General features: G+C 37.6%; 1 protein-coding gene across 3 annotated transcripts in view; it reads left to right on the top strand.

The window, feature by feature from the left end:
• The window catches only part of KCNQ1 (potassium voltage-gated channel subfamily Q member 1), a 340,245-nt gene that overhangs the window by 211,605 nt on the left and 106,290 nt on the right, over nucleotides 1-22,350 (top strand). For all 3 annotated transcript variants that reach the window (XM_064657544.1, XM_064657543.1, XM_064657542.1), the window contains one exon: nucleotides 15,668-15,743. In XM_064657544.1, the coding sequence (XP_064513614.1) occupies nucleotides 15,668-15,743 (76 nt within the window). The remainder of the gene's footprint in view (nucleotides 1-15,667; nucleotides 15,744-22,350) is intronic.

The following is a 22,350-nucleotide window of genomic DNA, read 5'->3' as shown; positions in this document are numbered from 1 at the left end:
TACTTAAACTTATAAAATGAAGGGGAAAGTATACTTAGGTGTATTTAGACTTGCATTTAAGCCTAGACAGAGGCCATCTGGTTGTGGGACAAACAATATCAATTTGATAATCTGTTCTGGAGAGCAATGTCATCTAGTCTTCTCAGTGAAAGTGGATAAACATTTGGAGCATTGAGCAAAGATTGCCTCATCTGGAGTCTCTCAGACTCATCCAAATCTCATGGGTTTTTAAACTGGGTCACAAAAGTCTTATGGGAAAAGATTTTGATCTGATTTTTTGCTATTTTGTTTTTTCCTGCTTCCAATTCAGACTGGGAATTCTGCAAAATTGTTCCTTATTGTGGCTTTATGTCTTGGCTTGCAAACAGAAAAAAAATAGCATGAAGAAAAAATATTTAAGCCTTTTTAAATGTGTAAAGTCCAAGGGTTTTCCAAAGACCAATCCATTTGTTTCCGGTTTGGTCTTAGATTAAGTGAAATGGTTTCTGGTTCAGTTAAAGACCAGACTCTTATAGGTATAAGGCAACTCTGAGACAGGTGGGTAATTGGTAGGATTTGAATAAGTGTTTTGTAGATGTCTGTCTTCATCGTTAGGAATTTATTTAGTATGTTTTAAAAAAATCCAATGTTACTAAGAAGTGCTAGAGGCTGAAATTCTCAGTTACTTGCAAAAAGCACATTTGCCTTGCACATTAAGCTGTGCTGTTCTTAAGAGACGGAACTTTTCATAGGTCATAACTTTTCGTAGGTGTCTCACTGGTGTTGCTACAAGGATTAAATGCCCATAGGAAAAGCAGCAGTCACAGCCCCACAGAGCTGCTTGTCAACAGATATCAGGCATGACATGAAAAAAGTCATCACTGAGTACCTGATCCCAGAAATGCACAGCAGAGTCCCTCTGTCATGCACACTGTCATCAGGCATTTTCTCTCCACAGGGCATTGGGTGTGCTTGGCTCAGAACATTGATTTTTAAGAGCTTTCTAGGACAACACTCCAGGTTGGAGTCTCTCTGCCTGTAAGCATCTACTTCAGTACCCAAATTTGTTTGCAATTTGTCTTATTTTGGTTGGATTTTAAGCAATTTATCAGCTTGGTTTTCCTTGCATTCAGACCAGACTGTCATTTCATTTAAAACATGAACATAGAATTATTTAGACTGGAAAAGACCCTGGAGATCATCAAGTCCAGCCATTAACCCACACTGCCAAGTCCACCATCAGTGGTAAGAAGATATCCTGTCAATGATAAGAAGATAATAACATGGAACAAGTAATCAATGCTTTTTATACTTGCCTGTGGAAAAGTAAATCTGTCCAGTTCTTCCACAAAGCAAAACATCTGTAAAGTGATTGCTGGCATTATAATTAAAAAGCTGGCTATAAATACCAGTGTACTCCCAGTATATATGCAAAGTGCTTACTAGGAAGTGCCAATGAGGATTGCTAAGTCCTTTTTCTTCCAAAACAGACGTAGTCTCACAGAAGTTTGGAAGAACAAGCTTTTGCTTGGTTGCAAGGAATCTGTATCATTAGTTTAATGCAGAATTAGTTTAATTGCAGAACTAATAGCTACATTAAAAGCCTAATTTCACCGTGTTGCTATTTAGCATTTGTGCTCCTCAAGATATGAGAGTTATATTCTCTGAATTGTGTTCCATTGTCAAGAAAGAGATGTTGTGCAGCCAAAAAGTAAGGAGAAATAGGAAAAAGCTATGTTGCAGTATTGGTTGGTACAAAGGCAACAAGAAAGGAAATGTGAGGAAGAGTGAGGACAGCCATTAGATTCTATGGCTAAAGTGACAGTATGCTATGAAGGGCTGTGAAAATGGAGATAAGTAACTTATGACTAATACAACAGAGAGGAGGAACCACAGGACAAATCCAGGAAATATAAAGGTGAGGTGGAAAAAAAAGGTAATTGGAAAGTGTAGGGAAGTCAGAGGAGAAGAGAGGGGCCAAGAGCTAATATGAAGGAAAGTGGCTAGAGGAGAGAGCTGGCTCACAGGGGTATGGTGAGAAAAAAGAAGAGAGCCTGATGCAATGTTCTTCTAAGTAAGAGTTTCGGGATTGCCTGTCTAATTAAATCAAAGAAGTTTGAACCAGTTGAGGGTTTGGCTAACTGCAGCTGATTCTACCTCTTTTGCAGGAAAGACACTGGAGAGTGAGAAGTATGTCTGCATCCCATCTCATACACACAAAAAAGGAAATTATCATAATACTTTTAATGCCAAGCAAGATATCTCTCCACTTTCTTAAGTAATGTTTGCCATATGTATTGTGTATGCTGGATGATGTTAATCTTGAGGTGGGAATCTCCTAATTCTCAGATAGGTGTAGTAGAATTGATAGCAATGCTGAGTCCTCCTTAATTCCACTACTAGTGTGTTCCCTCAAATGACTGTCCATCTGGGACTGTAGTCACTCCTCTGGACTTCAGTAGTTTAGTTTTCATTTCCATTTAACTTTCTCTGTGCTGATACTGCCAAGGGAAACGCGTGGTTGTATTTCTTCTTTGAATACTGAATTCTATGACTGTATTGGTGCCACTGAAAAAAAAATATTTCTAGAATAAATAAAGCCCACTTAAAACTGGCCAGGATCGAGGGGTACCTGTCTGCTGAGCTGAACCTCAACCCTTATTGAGGAATTGTTGCTTTGCAGAAATGTGTGTTGCAAAACTGCAAAGTTACAAAGTTATTTGATATTTCTAACAAAGTATTCAACTGTTAATCATTCTGTAAACATCACATATTTACACAGTGAAATAGGAATATTAAGAAAAATATTTTTTTCTGTGTAACAGAAATTAAATTGAAAGGTACAACTGGCTTGTTAACAGTTTCTTATTTGAGAGGAGAAAGTAATTAAAACACATACTGTTTTCCATATTTAACTTAGTAGAGAATAATTCTAGGTGAAAATATTACATTGTTGAGTTGTGCTTGTGCTTTGAAGCCGCAGAAAGAAACAGAGTTCACATACCAGAGTAGTTAGTCCCAGCCAGTTTTTGTCTCCAGCATATCAGCTCATAAAATTTACCTTCTTTTTACAATAGTAATAATACAGCTTGAACAGGAGAACTTGGATGTTTCAGGTCAGATTTTTCCATGCAAAAGATAGGAACCTGGTTAATAAGTGTATATCTAGAATTCTCCGCTATATGTAATCTCCATTTACTGTCTTAAATGTTTTCTTATATGTACTAATTTTTCAAGTTTCTACTGATCATTTGGTATGCTAAGCAAGTGTGTAAGTTCAGGCATTGTGTAAGTTCTTGCCTTGACTTCAATAAGTCTTGTGGTCCTCCTCGTGGTCCTGCACCCGCTGTGGTGAGATGGGGACTTCAAAGCAGCTCGGTACATTTATGCAGGAACTTTTGCACTGGACGTGCTTTAAAGAAGTGTTTGTCTATCCATTTGGAATACATAATTCAGTAAATGTGGTGCAGTCCATATTTTTAGTGGCTTTCAAGATGCAAAGAACCTCTTCCTTCTTACTTACAGAATTTGAACATCTGCTTACATATGGAATGGGTCAGGTTGCCACAGTCATTTAGGTTATCCCATGGGATTTTTCAGAACTGTGTATCTCATCCTAGTTAGATGGGCTGATAGACATCTTTGAAAATCCCAATGGGACATCCATAGGTGTTTGTACGCAAATATCGTTGTGGGTTCACAAGACACAAATCTGAGATCTAAATCTAAGCATCTGCAGGACTACTAAAGTGAAGCAAGGGAGGATGTTCTTGAAAAATACTGAGGCTTGAAAAAGCTGTAGTGATAAAAGGATGAAGATAATGCAGTTAAAGGTCTAATCTTAAATTTTTCATGAAGTATGAATTTGTTAAAAATCACTCTTTGGTTTGAAATAGTTTCAAAAGAAAAAAAAAAGATGTGATTGTTATAGTTATGGAGATTTTCTAACACATGATTTGACCTATCAAATGCTGGTTGTAAGAGTGAATTGTGCTAATAGCATAAATTCTGTCTTACACTCTGTTTTCCCCAAATCTTTCTTTGCACCTACAAGTACGTGAAAGCATTTTAAGAAACTTTTTTCAAAACAGCTCAGATTTTTTTAGGTTGTCCCTCTGATTATTGTAGCACAAAATTCTAGCCATGTCTGCATTTTTTGAATGCTCCCACAACACGCCCAGTGGCTAAGATTGAATTCTTTTTCATTATGTGTTTTCCTAATGTTCTCAGGTAGCTATTTCTTCACTTGAAAAAGCTTTGGGTGCCCATCATTGCCACTTTGGAGACATTTTTTCTATGAATTGTAACCTTTTCAATGAAGTACAGAGACACCCTAGCTTTTCAACAGGAGACATGGACAAAAGTACCCCTTCACTGAACTGCAGCCAATAAAGGGACAGAGCTTGAATTACCACAGGCAAATACTGTGTGTGCAGATGAGTGATCTTGCAGTAAGCTTAAAATTATCTTTCCTCTTCTCCTGTCCTGTGTTGGTTGGTTCAGAGTTTGCTTTAAAATATTACTTTGGTGTAGAGATTTAACATGGCATACCATCATACTTTATTTTAATCCGAGCCCATATCTGTTTTTAATCATACCATTGTGTTATGTATGTGAGTGAATTTTTAGAAGTACTGGAACTCTGACAGTGACAAGGTATAGACTAATGCGTCTTGGCAATGCTGATATTCCAATCCATTCTTTTACACTGTGGTTTTTTTTATTTAAATTAAAAAAAAAAAAATCAAGAAAAAGGCTGTGTCTTAGGATTCATTTTGGAATAGGCTTTGCTGGGTTTGGGTTTTTTCATCCACTGAGGGGCTAAACTGATAGAAAAATGGTTGGGGATCTTGAGTGACAATACATAAACACTATATCATCTTAATGCTCTTACATATTTCTGAAGAGAAATTATTGCTAATGTGTTAGTATTAGTTCTCCTATTGCCTGATTAAGGAGTTTATAATGTTACGGTGAGATGACAAGCTGCTAGTTACTTCTTTTCCAATGAAATATAGCCTGATATTCAAAACCAGAGGTCTGTGTTTGCCAGGTCTTGCTCTATAGGAGAGATCCTAATCTCAATAAGATAAACTGCTTAAATAAAAGTTGATGAAAGAACAGTCCGAAGAGTGGATTATGCTCGAACAGTTTTACAGTGCTTTGCTTTAGCACAATTCTGTGCTTGTGTCCTTAGGGAAGTCTGAAGTATTCAGTGTTTACAGAATTGTATTAATCTTGATTTTTATCAAGTTAATTTCTGTTCAGTACTTGCATATTCATTTCCATTTTGTACTGGGAAGGAATTATGGGGAAAGGGTTAAGAGCATGCTTGCTCTTCATCTGTTTTAAATCCATAAATGTGAGCCCCTGTGCTGTTTCTAGGTTTCAGATTACGCTCTGTGATTTATAGGGAATGGCTGTTCTCCACAAGTTGAAATCCCATGTGTTTCTCCACCATTGTAAAATAACAAATCTTGGAGAATGCTTCCAGTTGCAAAAACTGCAGTCTTGAACTACATTTGTAACTGCCTTTTTTTCCTGAAGTGATGGCTTTGACTTGAGAATTGTAGTCCCCTTGTCCAAATGCTGTCTGTTCACAGTTTGCTGTGCTTTTCATTGCAGCTTACACAAACCACAGCAACACCCTCATGTTTGCAGTTTTCTTTCAGTTTATTTTTGGAGGCTACACCCACTAAAAAGTGCAGCTGTGAGAAGACACTTATATCACTCTGCATAAGTTACATCCAGAGCCCCTACAGAGATGGCAGGCCAGAAGCCAAGGTGACCTAACAGTGCATCAGCTTCCAGTCCCTTCTGTTGTCTCATAGTGAAAATAAGAGCAGAATTTGGCCTCATGTTTTTCAGTTGATATCTGTGGCAATGGTGGGAGATTTTGACATGGTACGATTTCAGAATATAGGGTTTAGAAAGAGCTTCACAGCAGCGATTTCCACTTTTTCTTTCTCATTATTGAGCAGCAGGAGAGTTTGCCAATCCCCTCTGTAATAGAAAACAACATGGAAAATGTTAGGATTTCCAAAATAATTGAAATATTGCCATTCACATCAATGGCTTTTTCCTTTCAAATATTTTTTTCCTGCTCTAATTCCTGTCTCTGCAACAGGAGATCTGCTTTGTTTTGTCAGTCACAACTTTCATTTGTCTTGAACCGCTGAGAAACTCTCTTGACTGACTTACTTTGCCCTTGGTAGAATAGCTGATATTGTGAGGGTGTATGAGCGACTCTCACTTCTTGCCTATGATTGTTTTACAAGGAAGAGACAATTTTTTATGCCTATTCACCATTATTTATAATACACATATCACTGAGATGTAGGAAAAAACTGAAGGAAGTTCTGGCTAAGTCATTGTGTGAGGTTAAATAGTGCAATATTGTTTTGACCTTCCATGGATCCCCTGTGAACTGTGTCAGTAGTTGACCCAATGAAAGCCTATTTCTTTTGTCTCAAAGCAAAAGTTTAAATGGGATGGCAGCAGTAGTATTACATGATGAGTCTTAATTAAGATGTGAGATACAGCATATATTAAATAAGCATATTTTATGTAGAGTAGAAACAAATAATTGAGGAATCTTAATGAGTTACATAATTTTGATGGGTTTACATCTCATACTCAGCATTTAGTACTTTTGTGTCCAGGTTGTATCTGATGTGAATTCTGGGCAGTGCAATTTAAGGCAAATAGAAAAGTCAAACTCAGCCTTGAGTTTGCAGGGGTCTTGTAGCTCTCTATGGTGAATACAGCAATGAGCTACTGTGTAGTGTAAAAAACTTCTTGAGCATAATGAAGTAGTGTAACATCAGCCAGTTAAATATTCAAAAGCTATTGTAAGTTTAATAGGTAAAAAATAGAGAGACAAATAACCATAGAAAATATGGTTACTTCTTCTTAATGCCACTGATTGTAGCCCTGAATTTCCTTGTGTAATTCAGAGCCTTAACTGACAAGCTCTGCAAAAAAATATTTTTTTATCTGAAAAGATTGCTCTTAACCAGATGATGCAAAATAGTATCTGTGGTTTCCCATGTGCTCTGAACAAAAAACTCTGTTGTGTTCTGTCTTCAGCTTGTTTAGAAAAGGAGTTTAATGTGTCAGACTGTGTCTGTAAGACAGTGCTGTACATTATTATTTACTTATCTGTAATCTCATTTGTGTCTAGCTACTTTCAAATAGCTTGGCCTTGAAACCGTGTGAAAAAGCAACAGCCTTCTGGCTCAATAAGATGCAGAGAGTGAAGAGCTGAATAAAAGTTCACTGTGATTTGATCTGGGTATCAATATCAATTGGTATTTGATAATCACATCACCAAAGTTGGGAAACAATCAACTCTGACAAAATGGGAACTGGTTTGTATATTTTTCCTGCTTTTTCTACACAAATTTCTGGTATCTTCCAAAGATAATTTTATTTTCCTGTTTTTTTCCCGTGTCCTTTGTTCAGCTTTTCATATCCTGGTAACAGGCATAAGTTAAAGGGAAATTGTGAAAATATACAGCAGAGGCGACTTAGGATGTGCAAGAAATCTCATGCTCTTGCCCAGTTTCAGTACAAACCGTTATTGTGAGGGTTATGTTCTTAGCTAGCATCACTGTGGGCAGACCACAAGGGAAATCTCTGATGCTACCTCTGTTTGCCCCAGCATTCCATTAGTTCTGAAAACGTACATGTGATCTTTATTCTAGCTACAGCAATTTGTCCTGGTTCTAGACATAGTATGTGTTGGACCATTCTCCCCTCCAAAAAAGTTGAACAAATTTAAGTGTGGCACTTCAAAATCCTATGCTGTTTAGCTATTCTGGATCCTCTTAGGTTTAGTTGGAAACCATTTTTTGTTTTGTTTGTCAGGATATGCTGAAGAATATAGAGGGACCACTGGGAATGGAGTAGAGGGTCAGCATGCTTAAAAACTTTGCTTTTAATGGTGTGTTTGTCTTTCTTATCCTGTGTCCAGTCTTTTGGAATCACATAAATGCTTTGCAGAAAGCTGTTCTTGAAAATTCAGTTGTGATATGATCTACCTTGAGTTACAGCAATACTGTCATTGTGCAGCAGTATAGATATTAGAGAGCTTGTACTTTGGGTGAATTGCAACACCTCGTGAAACCTGTGTTCCCTACCAGAAAAACAACTTCCAAAAAACCTTTCACCATCTCCTGCTGACCCACAGAAGTGGGTTGTTATTTTCATTGGTGCCAACTAAAAGTAAGGAGAGCAATGGTTCTTTCCCTTCTCAGGCCTGTGTTTAAATACTCATTGCAGGTTGCCTTGGTATTAGCATATATTAAAGGATTAAAGTCATGTTTTTTGGTGTCTCTCTGAGTCTCAAATTGCTACTGGTGCCTGACACAAGTCATGTCTCTTGGGCTTGTTTTCCCCATTCCATATGAGCCCTCTATTCCTGCTTCCCCATCGCCCCTCAGACACCTCTCCAAGGCCACTAATGCAGGGCTCAGGATTCTTTCTGGCCTTCCAAAGGCAGCTGCTCAGGTTTCTCTCTCACCTGCTGCTATTGCTGTGTGAAGGCTCCCAAAGCAGGGGGAAGCCCAGTGCCATGCTGCAGCCAGCACATGTGCCTTTCCCCAGCTGTTATATCTCTGCTGAGATAGAGCTGAGGGTTGGGGAGATCATGTCATGCTCTGAGTTCTGGCTGCTGAGCTTCCCATCCCACAGGGAACCTGCGTCTTTCCAGCTTCCCCCACTTATAGACCGTGCAGCAATGGCATGATTGTGAAAAGCCTACACAATTTTTTCCTCTCTAAAGCGTTTCGTATAATAGTGGGCTATATTTATTATTACCTGAAGATATTAAAATATCAAAATCCTCCAAAGGCAATGTTATTTTTAAGCTTGTTCTTTTTTCCATGTCTCTTAAAAATCCTTGAACCAAACTAGACCGAACTATCTCTAGAGAAAGAGGATTGCTGTAGCGCATGAAAGGATTTCTGAGTTAAACCCATGACTTTTGAGAAGGGAGACATGAAAGCTGCTGTAAAATAAAATACAAATCCGTTAAAAGATGACTGTGGTTTTAAAATTACATATTTTTAATTAGAAAAAAAAGACCAACTACATATAGTTGGGAGAATATATAGTGGGGGAAGATTACAAGAGTTAATTCAGCTTAAGCTTCTTCCACTGGGGCTGTGTTCACAATTAGTAAATAGTAATCAAATTGTTTACAGACTGAAGGGTTGACCAGAAGAGTAACTTTGACATTACTCTTGCAGAGTATTCTTGCAGAGAAATTTTTTGATCTAGAATCACTGGTATTCCTATGGAAGTCAGTCCCTGCATTCCCTGAGGTAGGGAACAGAAATTATGTTATGAGACATGCATTTAAGTCAAAGAAACTTCTACTCTTAAAATTAAACCCTTGAAACATACTATTCTATACAAATTATTAATCAAATGTCTTCATGGAAATAATTTGCTATTGTTGAATTATTCAGTGCTTAAATGGACAAATGCATTTAATGAAATCTTACGCATTCATGACCAATTTACAAGCATGAATAGGAGTTCAATAGACATAGATCTTTCATAAACAGTTTACTTGTTTGCCGATAATTACTAGAGTGACTTTGAATGCTAAGACCAAAGAAAATATAAAAAATCTGCCTTGCCTGCTGTTTGTGATTCTCCTTGTTCTATGTGTAACTATTATTTCTGTATTTCTATTGCATTTAAACGTATGAAGACCCTGGCAGTGAGGACTATGGGGGATAGCTGAATTCAATCACATTTCATTTGTCTTGTCACTAGTTTCTAACTTTGCTTTCATGAATGGATGGGAACTCTAGAGGGTATGGTCCAGTAAAGAATGTTTGTCCATTAAAACTAAACACATTCATACATTGAAAGTGTATGGGAGCATTTATGTAAATTCCAGTACCTGAAGGGAGCCTACAGGGGAGATGTAGAGAGACTCTCTACAAGGGCATGTAGTGGCAGTACAAGCTGGAATGGCTTCAAACTGAAAGAGGACAGCTTTAGATTAGATATTAGGAAGAAATTTTTTACTGAAAGTGTGGTGAGGCACTGGAACAGGTTTCCAGAGAAGCTGTGGATGCCCCATCCCCTGTTCAAGGCCAGGTTGAATGGAGCTCTGAGCAACCTGATCTAGTGAAAGGTGTCCCTGCCCACAGCAGGGGGTTGGAACTAGATGATCTTTAAGGTCCATTCCAAACCAGACCGTTCTATAATTCTGTGTAATCACTAAGCCCATTTAATTAAACTTCAGTTTAATTAAACTTCAGTCTTCAAATGTCATCATACTTTATGGGCCAGGCTCTATTTTGAGAGCCTCTAATAAATGTATCATATTTGTGGCAAACAACAGTTGCCAAACTCTGGCAACAAAAGAAAAGAGAAGCTGGGTAGCTGACATCATTTAAAAAAATCAGTGATTCTGATATTGTTCCTGGGTATGGTGATCAAGCATTTCCTATTTCAGAATACAGAGCAATGCAAACTAATCCCTTCCAGTTTACAGCATCTAAAATGTTTCTCTGTACGGAGAGATTCCCATCAAATGTAATGGGCAGAGAATGACAGGATAACCTTCAGCCACAGCAAATTCTATACCTAAAGTGCCTGGAGGACTAAGGATGAAAGATTTCATTAGACTTAAATGCACTAATGAAATGGCTTAATGTAGTTACTCTGAATCTCATCCACCAGATTCTGTGACAAGGAACGCTTTTCAGTGCCTGAATGGAAAAAAATACTTCAGTTCACATGCACAACATATGATTAAAAACTGATGTGTTAAAGATAAAGTTCAAATCTAAATAATGATTAGTGCCAAAAACTTCAGGCCAACTGACTTCAGCCTTCTTTCTAATACTTTACTCTGTCCCAAGTCAGAAATTTAAGATGACTGCAGAGAATTTAAATAGGTTTGAAAACTGAGCTTGACTTCAAATCAGTGTTAGGTTTACTGAGAAATGGGCATTTTGTAAAAGATATTATAAATTTGTGGCTCTCTCCTACTGAGTTTTCGTTTTTGTTAAACTCATTCTGAATAGACAGAGTTGACCTTTTAACTCCGATAATATCAGTGTCCCTGTATGTTGGGAGGTCTGTGCCAGACATTACGGTCCTGGTAATAAAATGTTCTGCACATGAACAGAAAGACAAGTGTTATAAAAAGGAAATTAGCACCACCTTTCCTTTGTCTTGTTGCTTTAATATTTCTGTTAACACTAAACTAATATGTAGAACACCTTCCTGAGATGAAAAGGGGAACTTCTAATGGCATTACTAAGGGTTGGATAGAAAATTCAGATGCTTTGTAAGGACAATAAATATTTCTAATTAGTATTTGTTTTTCCTTTCTTATTATGCATTTGAAAGAACTCTGTATTTCAAAATGGGGATTAATCTTGTAAAACTTAATTGAAAATTTTTTTTTTCTTGAATCATAGAAAAACCAAACCATGCACCTGCTTACTTCCTTTTTCATAAAACGGTTTAAAAAAAAATAAAAAAATCTTAGCCTTTGTCCCAGACCATTCTTCTGGGGGGCCCTGCAGGTCCCCTTGCAGGAAGAAGGCAGCTGGGTGCTGGCTAAATGGTGACATTCGCTGTGGCTGTTGGTGAGGGGGGGGTCTGAGGAATGAGCCACACCTTGGGAAACTTATTAAGGTTTTGGCTGATTGTGTTGTGAAAAACTAGTAATATGCAGTCAAATGTACAAATATCTCAATTACAACAGTTTGGGGCATTTATAAATGTGTAACAACTTTCCAACTAAATGAGAATGTCTGTTAAATTGCATAAAGTTCTTCATCATGCTTGTTTTCCAAATTAAGTGAAATTCCAGTCCAGATTTCTGATGGACTAATGAAGAGATCAGGTTTCCTCTCAATGACTGATTGTAGGTTAAGTATCCTAACAACAAAAGGAGGCAGGAAAAACTAAGGATCTCTAGTAATTTTATTCTGCCAGGCATTCTTTTAAAATGTGTGTGATCAATCCATTTCATTTTGTTGTCAAAGTTTTTTTATCTTCATTTCTTATGCTTCGAATAGTGCCGTCATCCACAACAGGTTTTTTCAGTGCACAGATAAAGCAGACCAAGTTTATTACCTGAAAATAATGCAGGTTTGCATGAATCTCTTGGCCCTGTTACCACTAGCATAGTTTTCTGTTGTTGGTAATCCTGCTTCGTCCTTCTGGAACATTCCTAAGGGTTGCAACAGTGTTACAGCTTCCTTGGTGGCTTCTGGATCTAATTCTGTGAGTTTAAGTCCATGAAATATGTCACGTACCAGGTGCTGTTTTCAAGGTGATCTTGATGTCCTATTGAGAGAAAAAATTACTGGTTGCCAGTGAAAGGTATTGGCAATTTTTCTTCGGAAAGGTGCAGGCTGAGATGTTGTCTGGTATTGGAAACAGTAATTTTTAGCTTGATTTTACAGACATACTGTATATTTTATTTTTTAAGGTAATATGCTGCTGGTTATTAGAAACACTCAAGTGGTGTTTGGCAAGTCCCTTCAGATGTCAGTTATGAGATTAATGGGTATGGTGACAATGATGCTCAAAGCCTGATGAATGCTCAGGAGAGGAAAACAGCTTTGTTGCCAAAAAGAGCAAAAGCCACATCTGCTGACCCTGTTGCTAATGCACTTATCAAACTAGTTTTCTCCCTAAGTTAGGCAAAACTAAGCATCTAAAAATGAGGGATTGCAATTGCAAGACAGCTTAGCTCACACAGCTACACTGAAGCAGGCAGGCTCTCTGAAGTATCCCAGTAATCCCTAAAAACTGCTTCCATGATGCCATGTGGACAGTAGGGCTTCTCCAAAGGGCTTCTCCTCCTGGGGACAGGTGCACCATGAAGGTGTCCTGCTGCTCTGGCAGCATGCTCAGGGGAGGTCATTTCCTGCCACACTCCTAACAAAAATAAAGCATTCACGGAACTGAGTGTGGTAGTGTATTGAGCATCTAAGCATGCTGGATGTGCCCAGAGGTTGCAGACAGTCCCTCAGTAACCGAAATTCAGAGATGTCACAAGTGGCTGAACAAACAAATATCACCAGTTAATGGTTAAGCTCTCAATTTACTAAAGCATTTGTTACCAGTTTGCCAAAGAGATCAAACAACCGTGAATCATAACCTTGGCTACTAATTAAATCCTTCATTCCCTTCCCTCATTGCAGAAGCATTTAATCTTGGGGAATCGGGACAGCCTGTTGTGCAGAATTAGATTTTACAGCATAAGTAGAAACAAGCTTACTGTAAGGTTTCTTACTGGAACTGGAAATGGGAAGGATTAGAATGAGAATATTAACTTTCCTTTTTGGCTTGGAAGTTCATGTCAGCACTGAAAAATGATTGATATGGAATAGCTACATTGGAAAATCATTTTGGTGGTGTAGTTTTGTTATTTTACTGAATGGCAAATATAATTTTTATTATCCAGCTGCCTTTCCTATAGATGAGACTTGTCCTCTAGATAGAGAATGAGGGATTTGGTGTGCTTTACTAGTGACGGGCTGTCACAAAGAAAAATATTATACTCAGAAATGATGGACTGTGAAGAACACCCCAGAGGAAATGAGGCATAAACCAAGATACTACAAGCAGTTTTATTGCCATTCAAATATATTTCTATTTGTCAAAAGATGTTTTTGTGTGCTTTTATTTGTAGGATATATAGCTGCGTGATATCACACCTTTGATATTTACTAGCAAGTTAAGCAGCATTTACGTTTCGGCTCCCATCTCCGCGAGGCAGAACGTAAAAACCCAAACACTTTATTTCCCTTGGCTTTTGGGGAAGTTGTCCTTGTCCCTAGCAGCAGAATGATGCAGCATGGGGGTACTGTGAACTAGCATTAGGCTAACTGTCCACTGGGAATTGATCCAAACACTAAGCTATCCCAGTCAGGAGTAGCAGATTTCCATTTTTATAACTCGAACCATGATGTTGCAGGCAGATCTGTGGGAGCAGGAGCCTGAAGACAGTGTCTCTAAGACATCTCAGTAAGGTGTTAAGAGAGAAGAGTCTCCCTATGCAGATCCAGCTGCAGATTTGGTGCATAATTATTGATGTACAGTCAATTGATATGAATACATTTAGAGGTGTAGCGCGCTTTTCACATGTGGTGAAAAGTTGTATGTTATTAGCTTGAAAAGCAAGGTATTTTATCCTGTTTCTGGAGAAAGCAATTTTTTCTGCCATTGCTAAATCTGAACAATTTCTATAACAGAGAGAATGTACCAGAGAGACAATAGCTACAAGTAGAAAATGATGGCGTTTTTTAGTTCTGTTTTTGGCTTTGCAGAAAGCTGTTTTCCTAATAAAACATGCGAGTTTTCAGAAAGGGAACACCCCAGATACTCCTATCCAGAGGACAGGCATCCACCATTTGCACACACAGAACTTTCGTTTGCGGGGAGAGATTTGTCATGAAGAAACAGCTGAATACTCGCTAAAATTCCAGGTTATATTTAGCTGAAGAGGCTTGGGTGATACCATGCCATATCATACCAAAGACTCAAACTTGTATGAACTTGTACAGAACTTAATTATGACTTGTCTATCCCTTAGTCAGTATGAATGCTGTCAGGTTCAATACAGACAAAAAGCACTGCAAATTGACATCTCAATATGCTGGTCTATCAGTATTACTAATAACTATTCTATAAAGATAAAACGTCTGGAATATCTAACTCTGCTTTTGATGCTACTCCCTAAAGCCATCACTGGAAGTCTGTTTGAGATGAGGGTTAGAAATGCTAACTTGCACTTAAAAAGGAAATAAGGAGTGTGCTGTAATGTCATTGAAGCACATCTTGATAAGAGTAATAAAATGAGCAAGGTGAATAATGGCCACAGGTTAAATGTTTGATTTGATACTTTAATGTTAAGAAGGAAAATGCACCATTTTTGCAAGCTTTGAAAAATTTGGAATATCTGTTGGTCTTAATGCACTGTTTGAAAAATAATGTCAGATACTATGGAAATCAGTTATTTCAAAGTACAAAGAGCAAATTATTATTTTTTCATTCTGTTTTCAGTTCATATGCAAATGCATTTGATTTTTTAAAGATCTTTCAGATTATTTTGTCTTTATATAAACTTACAGTTCAGTTTGGGAATTCATGTGTATGTAGATGTTGCATCCAGCTACCACTAGATCATTTGGATTGCTTAGGGAGTCAACAACTCAAAAATCTTCTAAGTGTTTTTTTAAATAATTCTTTGACAAACAAAGAATTCTTGTAATTGAAGAAACATTGTGTAGGAACTGGGGGAGAACACCACAAAAATAAACAAACCTCAAAACTGAAAGCTGGATTGCTGGAGTGACTGTACAAAAACTGTTCATGGCTGAATATGCAGGAACTCGAGAGTCTGGGCTTTTTTTGTGAAAATGAAACTGGGAGATATGGGTAGAGGTTATGTGGACATGTCTTTTACCTGTGAAATGTATGCAAACCCAGCATAGGTCAGATAAAACCCTGGATTTTTATAGCCCTCTTGAAAGGTGAGGAAGGTCAATATAATGGTGTGTTGTGCTCCCAGGCTGTAATTGCAACTACTTCCATTACACATTCACGTGTTAGTGAAGCATTTACTGCAGACTGTTATATTTACTGTCTGGATGGAGATGCTCTTTCACCCCACTCACCTGCCTCGTTTTTCCCACAGGCTGCGGGAACATCACCGTGCTGCAATTAAGGTGATTCGTAGGATGCAGTACTTTGTGGCAAAGAAAAAGTTTCAGGTGAGTTGTGAATAAAAAGCTTCTTTTCTAAATAAACCCTTTTATTCTCCTTATTCATTGTTTCTTTTAGAAACTTAAGAGAGACTAACACAATTCATTTCAGTAATGGTGAGCTACACCCACTATTCTCTCCCTCCTTCAATAGGGTGGTTGTTTCGCAGCAGGTTAGTCAACTGTGGATGCACTGGAAATAGGCTAAACTCCTGAAATGCAGACTGAATTAAAATGTTATTTTCTGCTAATGGACTTGACCCTTAACCCTCTGTTATCGCTGTCTCTTTCTCGCAGTGCAAACATTCTCGTATGTCTCCATTAATTCTGAGCTGTATGCTGCTGTCATGCCGAGTCAGTAGGATTAGAGATTAAAATACTGCCTCAACCTTGTTTCTGTCCCTTACTCAATGATAATGAAGTCCTGATAAGAAACCAGGATGGAAATTTGTTAGTGTGTTTGAAGGTGTCTTCTTTCTTTTCCCTTCTCCCTCTGCATAGGTAGGAAACCTCCTTCCCAGTTTATGAGATACTCGTTTTCTTCACTCCTCTGACCCTCAGTGACATACCTTTCCTGTGTACCACTTCACTTGCTGTGGTCTTGTGCTGCCATAAGCATTTAACAGTGGCCAATTAACCTTGTTACCCGGTCTGAATAAAAAATTATGACTGCAAACTTTCTAAAAATCAATTTTGGTTAATCCAGTAAAAACACATGTTAACAGCCTTCAGCTTGATTTAAACCAGGTGAATATATATATATATATAACTTTGCTTAAAATTAATGAATAATGGATAATCTCTGGAGAGCAGGCTTCACAACTGAAAAGGCAAAGGAAGAGTGGGTCTTAATGGCCCACATCCGTTTTCATATATGACCTCTCCACTACTGTTTACAATAGACCAAAAAGCTTTCCCACCCTTAATCTAGAGCCTCCAAAAAGGGAGGGTGTCCTTTTTCCTTCAAATTTCAAGGGCACAAAATTTAGGATCCAGAAGGTAATGATGATGACTAACAGTCCAATATATCTGTAAGACAGTGTTAGCTGCTATTTCAAACCTATGATTCTGACTTCCTTATTGAAATTTAGAAGCACTGTATTCCTTAGCAATTTTCTACTTTGAATACTTTCATTTTTACTAAAATTCATGATCTAATTTATGGCTAAACTTGCCTAAACTTTTCAGAAAATTTTTTCTGTTATGTATAATGTGTTCATACAATCACCATTTAGGCTGAAATCACCCGTGGCCAGGCTTTTCTTGAAGAGAGCACTTTCAGAAACTTTCAGCTATCACATTTCACCTATTTTTATTATTAGACTAAGGTTAAGTAAGCCACAATGTCCAGACTACTTGAAAATAATATTTATAGTCATTTTGTTTAGAAGTTCTTTCGCACTTGCTGGCCAGCACTTGTAACTTGGCAAGGGACGTAGCCCATTCCAGTGATGTGTCTACTGCTGTTGTGTGAAAAATTGCCTAAATATGGCCAGTTCCATTTAACTTTAATTTATTCACTTAATTTTGATCCTTTGCACTGTGGTAATTACTGGATCAGTGCTCTCATAAATTTAGATCATAAAATATTTGCCATGGTATTAACTAAACTGCTTAGAAACAAGAAATCTACATATTGTATATCTGCCTCCCAAGTGGTATTTGTCAGAAACAGATTTTGAAAATGCCTGAACACTGTGTGCAACATTATCCACCTGGCAAATAAACGAAACTCCCCTGCGGCAGATGATTTGATAGAAGCTGAAAAAGCATTTGACTGAATAGAATGGGACCATTCAGTTCATACTTAAAACTTGTTTGTGCTCAGTATCTCGGTTGCTAATCTGGCTTCTCAGTTGTACTCTCACTTTTGGATCTGCAAAAGACCTGGTCCTGGCCATCTGCAAAATCCCTCAACAAGGTTGTCTCTCATCCTCCTTTAGCAGTCTTTCTTCTTCCTGAACGATCAATATTAGCTGTTACTAAAGAACTAAAAATGTCAGTTTGGCTGAAGTAGAATGTATCTCAAATCACTCCTGTGTGCAAGTGATACACTGCTGTTTCTGTCAGAAACAGAATCTCCCAATAGGAATGTAAGGGGGTATCTGATACTTCTCCATAATTTCTGAATACAAGGTTATGACCGAGTTTAAAAATTTGGAGAGCACCAAAGGTACAGTTCTCCAAAGCACCTAAGTAACGTAATGCACAAAGTCACCTTGAAATTCAAGCCACAAGGTGCTTTTGAAAATCTCTCCAGTAGTTAAAGAGATAACCACTGCCATTATTCTTTCGTCAAAAGTATGTTGTAAATCTGCTTTGTTCTGTTGTATGCACATAAAATAATAATAAGAAATTAAAATGTTTAAACATGTGCCAAGTAATGACTGTACTGTTTCTAATAACCAGACCAATGTAATATCTGAAATTAAGGTAAAGCAGAAGATGCATTTTAAAAATGTATCTTTCAGAATGTAAGGGGTCTGTGTAGCTGTTTTCTGGTAGATATTTGTTTTCTAAGCTTTGTTTTTCTGTGAAATATATGTTAAAAAAAATCAGATATTTTCTTCCTATAACTATTGGGAAAAAAACCAACAAACCCACAACCGAATTTCATCTGCAGTCCATTGGACTGTTCATGCTTAAAATTAGCTGGAACATTAAGCAAAGCCAGCACTTTAAAGGAGTACTTTTTAGAGATGTCTGTGAAGCTTTTGAGAAGGGCAGCATAGGAAGAAGGAGAGGAAGAGGAAAATTTTGCAAAACAGGTCCCAGCATGAACCCAGCATGGTTCTTAAACTATACCAGCTGTTTGCAGGACACACCTGTATGCCTAAATTTGACTAGATACATTTTTTTAAGAGATCAGTTAATAACAGGGGGTGATGGTACCACCAGGACAAAAGCCAGCTAGAAAGCAAAGCCTTTCTGTTTAAAAAAAAATTAAATAAAATAAATAAAGAAAAGCTAAACAGGGAAACAAAGAATTTCAAAGGACATGAAAAGCAAGTCTTTGTGAAGCAAATGGGTTTCATTTCCTCTTAAAAAAGCAAGAGAGTAATTTAGACTGTATTTCAAAGTTGGGTTTAAATATAGTCCTTATGATGATACCCGTGTAAGAACCCAGCATACTATTATAAAGAATTAATACCTTTTTTATAGATGTGTTTATGTTCTCATAAAGTCTGTAGACTGTTTCAAATTCAGTACAAAAGATCACATTCTACTAGTAGTCAACACAAGTCCTGTGCATCAGTTAAGGTGAATGGCTTATGGTTAAGGAAGAATTCTACAGATTACAGGGAAAGTAGACTTAGAAATTAATTGTTTTCTAGGATTTGTTCACCCCACCTACCAAAAATCAATTTTCTGTATTTTTTATAACTCAGATGTCTTTGACACAGCCTAACCTTATAATTGAATTTCAGAAAGAAAATCACCATACTCAGTTATTCCATTAGCTTGATTCATGAATGAATAGCCTTTGTTTTCCAATTAGGAAAGTTTCTAAAAGTCTTAAAACTTATGAACATGGATACAACTGTGGTACCCATCACAGATCCAGAGACCAAAAATTTGTTCTGATTTCCCATTGTCATTTTTAAATCTTCTTTTTTTTTTTTTTTTACTTTCTTTACATGTAAATTCTTCCTGTTGAGTAAATTAATTTCCTTCTAAAATACAATTTTAACTTGTGCTACGTCTTTCACCATGGCAAATGTTCTATACATAGCATAAATTAAAAATACAGGTTGCAGCTCTACTGATGACATAACTGTTGCCTGATCTGTTACAATTTCCCTGGAAAATCTTACATTTATAGTCTTGTAGTTCATCATCTTACGTAATTCATTTGTCGTGGTATGAATCATGAATTGTGTGTGCAATCTTTTCTAATCTCCATACTGGGCTGTACCAAACAATATACTTCAGTGTCCTGTGCTTCACAGGATGTTCTACCCATTTTTTTTTTTACTGTTATTTGCTTACATTTCCCACAAAGTCCCCTTGCCCAGGTTCCCCTCTCCCTTTCCCAGGTTATCCCTCCCTGCCCATCCAGTTACTAGGGAACAGCAACAGCCAGTAGTGCACATTTAATATTTGACATTGTCTTTTGTGCCTTTTGCAAACTTTCATATATGATGGGGGAAATTTTAACTCATTTAAGAAGAGTTTTGCCATGAGTGTTGGTTAATTAACAGAGGAACAAAAGTAAAGAATAGTTAAAGGAAAGCTGTGGGGCTGGCTTCTACTTTTGTTTCTTCAATACTCATTCATTGCCTGCTGCAGGTTTTTTTCCTTTTAAAAAATTAACATCAGGACTATTTTCTCATGAAAGATCAGCTTTCAATATGAAGTAATTACAGAAAAATCAGTACTGACTATTAAATACCCTATCGTACTCAGAAATTAAACTTTATTCATAAATTCTGTTTACTCCAGGTTTTCAATTCATGTTTAAAAGAGGAAGAAACAGCCCTGTAAAGGATAAACAGGCAGAGACATACCTACTCTGTCTACTGTCAGGCTCCTGTGTGAGAGTATGAGGATGGCAAGAAAAAGCTCTTCATCTTTGTTCTTACTGAATTAACAACTTTTCTTAACCTGGAGTTTTCAAGCTCATCTTTCAGATTTCTCTCTTGCTTATTTACAGTACAAAAATAATCTAGAACACTTCTTTTTTTTCTTTTTCTTTTTTTTTTTTTTTAATATCATCATGTTCACAGCACTAGTCCAGGGAAAGATGGCTTATGCCATCATTGAACCATATTTCTTTTTTTGTGGATGTTAGTTATGATTTATATGTGTGTAAGCAGTGGGGATTCTTGGGAATTCTTCTGTGCTCCTTGGTTAGATTGAAGCAATTCCCATTCCTGTTTAGCCTTCCTTAGTGAGTATATCATGTTCATGCAAGGTTTGCAGGAATCTGGCTGACTGAAATATAATTTTTCTAATGAAGTGATGTTATTAAAGTAATGATTCCTGAAATGTGGGAGCTACCTCTCAGGCAGGTGCAGGGAACGGCACAGGGGACTGCCACAGCCTGTTTTTTATATTGTATCCCACTTTCCTTTGGCTTAGAAAAGAAGGTATTTGTGGCATGGAATTGAGGAAAACCTGCAGTGTGTGACATAAGATAAAGCAGTGCAGAGACATCTGCTTTTGAAGTACAGGTGACAATAGTTCTGAGACCTCAAATGGGATACAGATTCTGGTATCTTAGAAGGTACCACTGTAAACTCTTTTTCTTGTTCTAAAAACAGCAAGAAAGGAGAAGTTGTAACAGTGTTACCAAAGTTTTCACTAAACTTTGAAATTAGCTACAGGATATCTGTAGACAGCATAATGAATGGGTCAGAAATCATAGAATTATAGAATAGTTTGAGTTGGGAGGGATGTTTAAAGGTCACCTAATGCAAACCTCCTGGCTTGAGCAAGGACATCTTCAACCAATCAGGTTACTCAGGGCCCCTTCCAACCTGACCTTGATTGTTTCCAGGCATAGGGCAGCCACAGTTTCTCTGGGCAACCTGTTTCAGTGTCTCACCACCCTCAAAGTAAAGAATTTCGTCCTAATATCTAATCTAGACCTGCCCTCTTTCACCTTGAAGCCATTCCCCCTTATCCTATTACTACAGGCCCTTGTAAAAACTCTGTCCCCATCTTTATTAAAAGCCCTCTTCAAGTACTGAAAGGCCACAATGAGGTCTCCCTGGAGCCCTCTCTTCTCGAAGTTGAACAACACAACTCTCTCAGCTTGTCTTTATAGGAGTGGTTCTCCAGCCCTCTGGTCATCTTTGTGGCCTCCTCTGGACTCGTTCTAACAGGTCCATGACTTTCCTGTGCTGGGAACTAAACAATTCTGGCACTGATTGCACTGTAGTTTCTAGATGTAGGATTAAGATATTTTTAATTTGTTCCTGCACTTTGAAATGTTTGTTCACTTGCTTTCCAGTTAGTCTTGGTGTTTATAGGTTAATAGTATTGCCCTTATCTTTAATTCTAAAAAAAAGTTGTTTTACTGCTAAGGTCAGATTAAGTCTTTCCCATGTATGCCATTCAAATTACAGACAGAGAGCTTTCTCCCTCATCATTCCTTGCACCAGTATTTCCCAGTAGCCTTGAAAGCTCAGCCACTCTTTCTAGAAGAGGAAATCAGTCATGCACCTTCATCAAGGATTGTGCTTTAACCTTCCTGTGGTAAGACCTGAACTGAGAACCCCAGCTGCTGACTGAGAACAGGGGCTTTGTGCAAGTGAAAGATCTCTTTATTGTTCAGTGGCCAAGTTGTTTTCCGAAGCAACTAGAGTGAGCACAGACTTCTGATCAAAGTGCCAGATAAACTTTTTTGTCTCCAAGTTCTTTTGGGCTCCAGTTTGGTGGATGATCTCTTGAAAGGCGTATAGGTCTGCAGTTAGAAAAAGGTGGATGAAATGAGAATTGTCAAAATCACCAAATATGTGTGATCATGGCAACAATCAAAGTAACTCATACAGTTATAATAACAACTGTGTTAAAAGGAGTTAAAAGAACTTGCTGTTTACTCCTCAAAAACATTGACATTGTTACACACCATTCCTACATCCTTGTGTCTTAAAGGCATGTTTTTTGTCTC

This window comes from Pseudopipra pipra, chromosome 6 (assembly GCF_036250125.1).
Source record: "Pseudopipra pipra isolate bDixPip1 chromosome 6, bDixPip1.hap1, whole genome shotgun sequence".
NCBI lineage: Eukaryota > Metazoa > Chordata > Aves > Passeriformes > Pipridae > Pseudopipra > Pseudopipra pipra.
The sequence above is the reverse complement of the archived record's forward strand: the minus strand, read 5'-3'. Positions and strand labels throughout refer to the sequence as shown.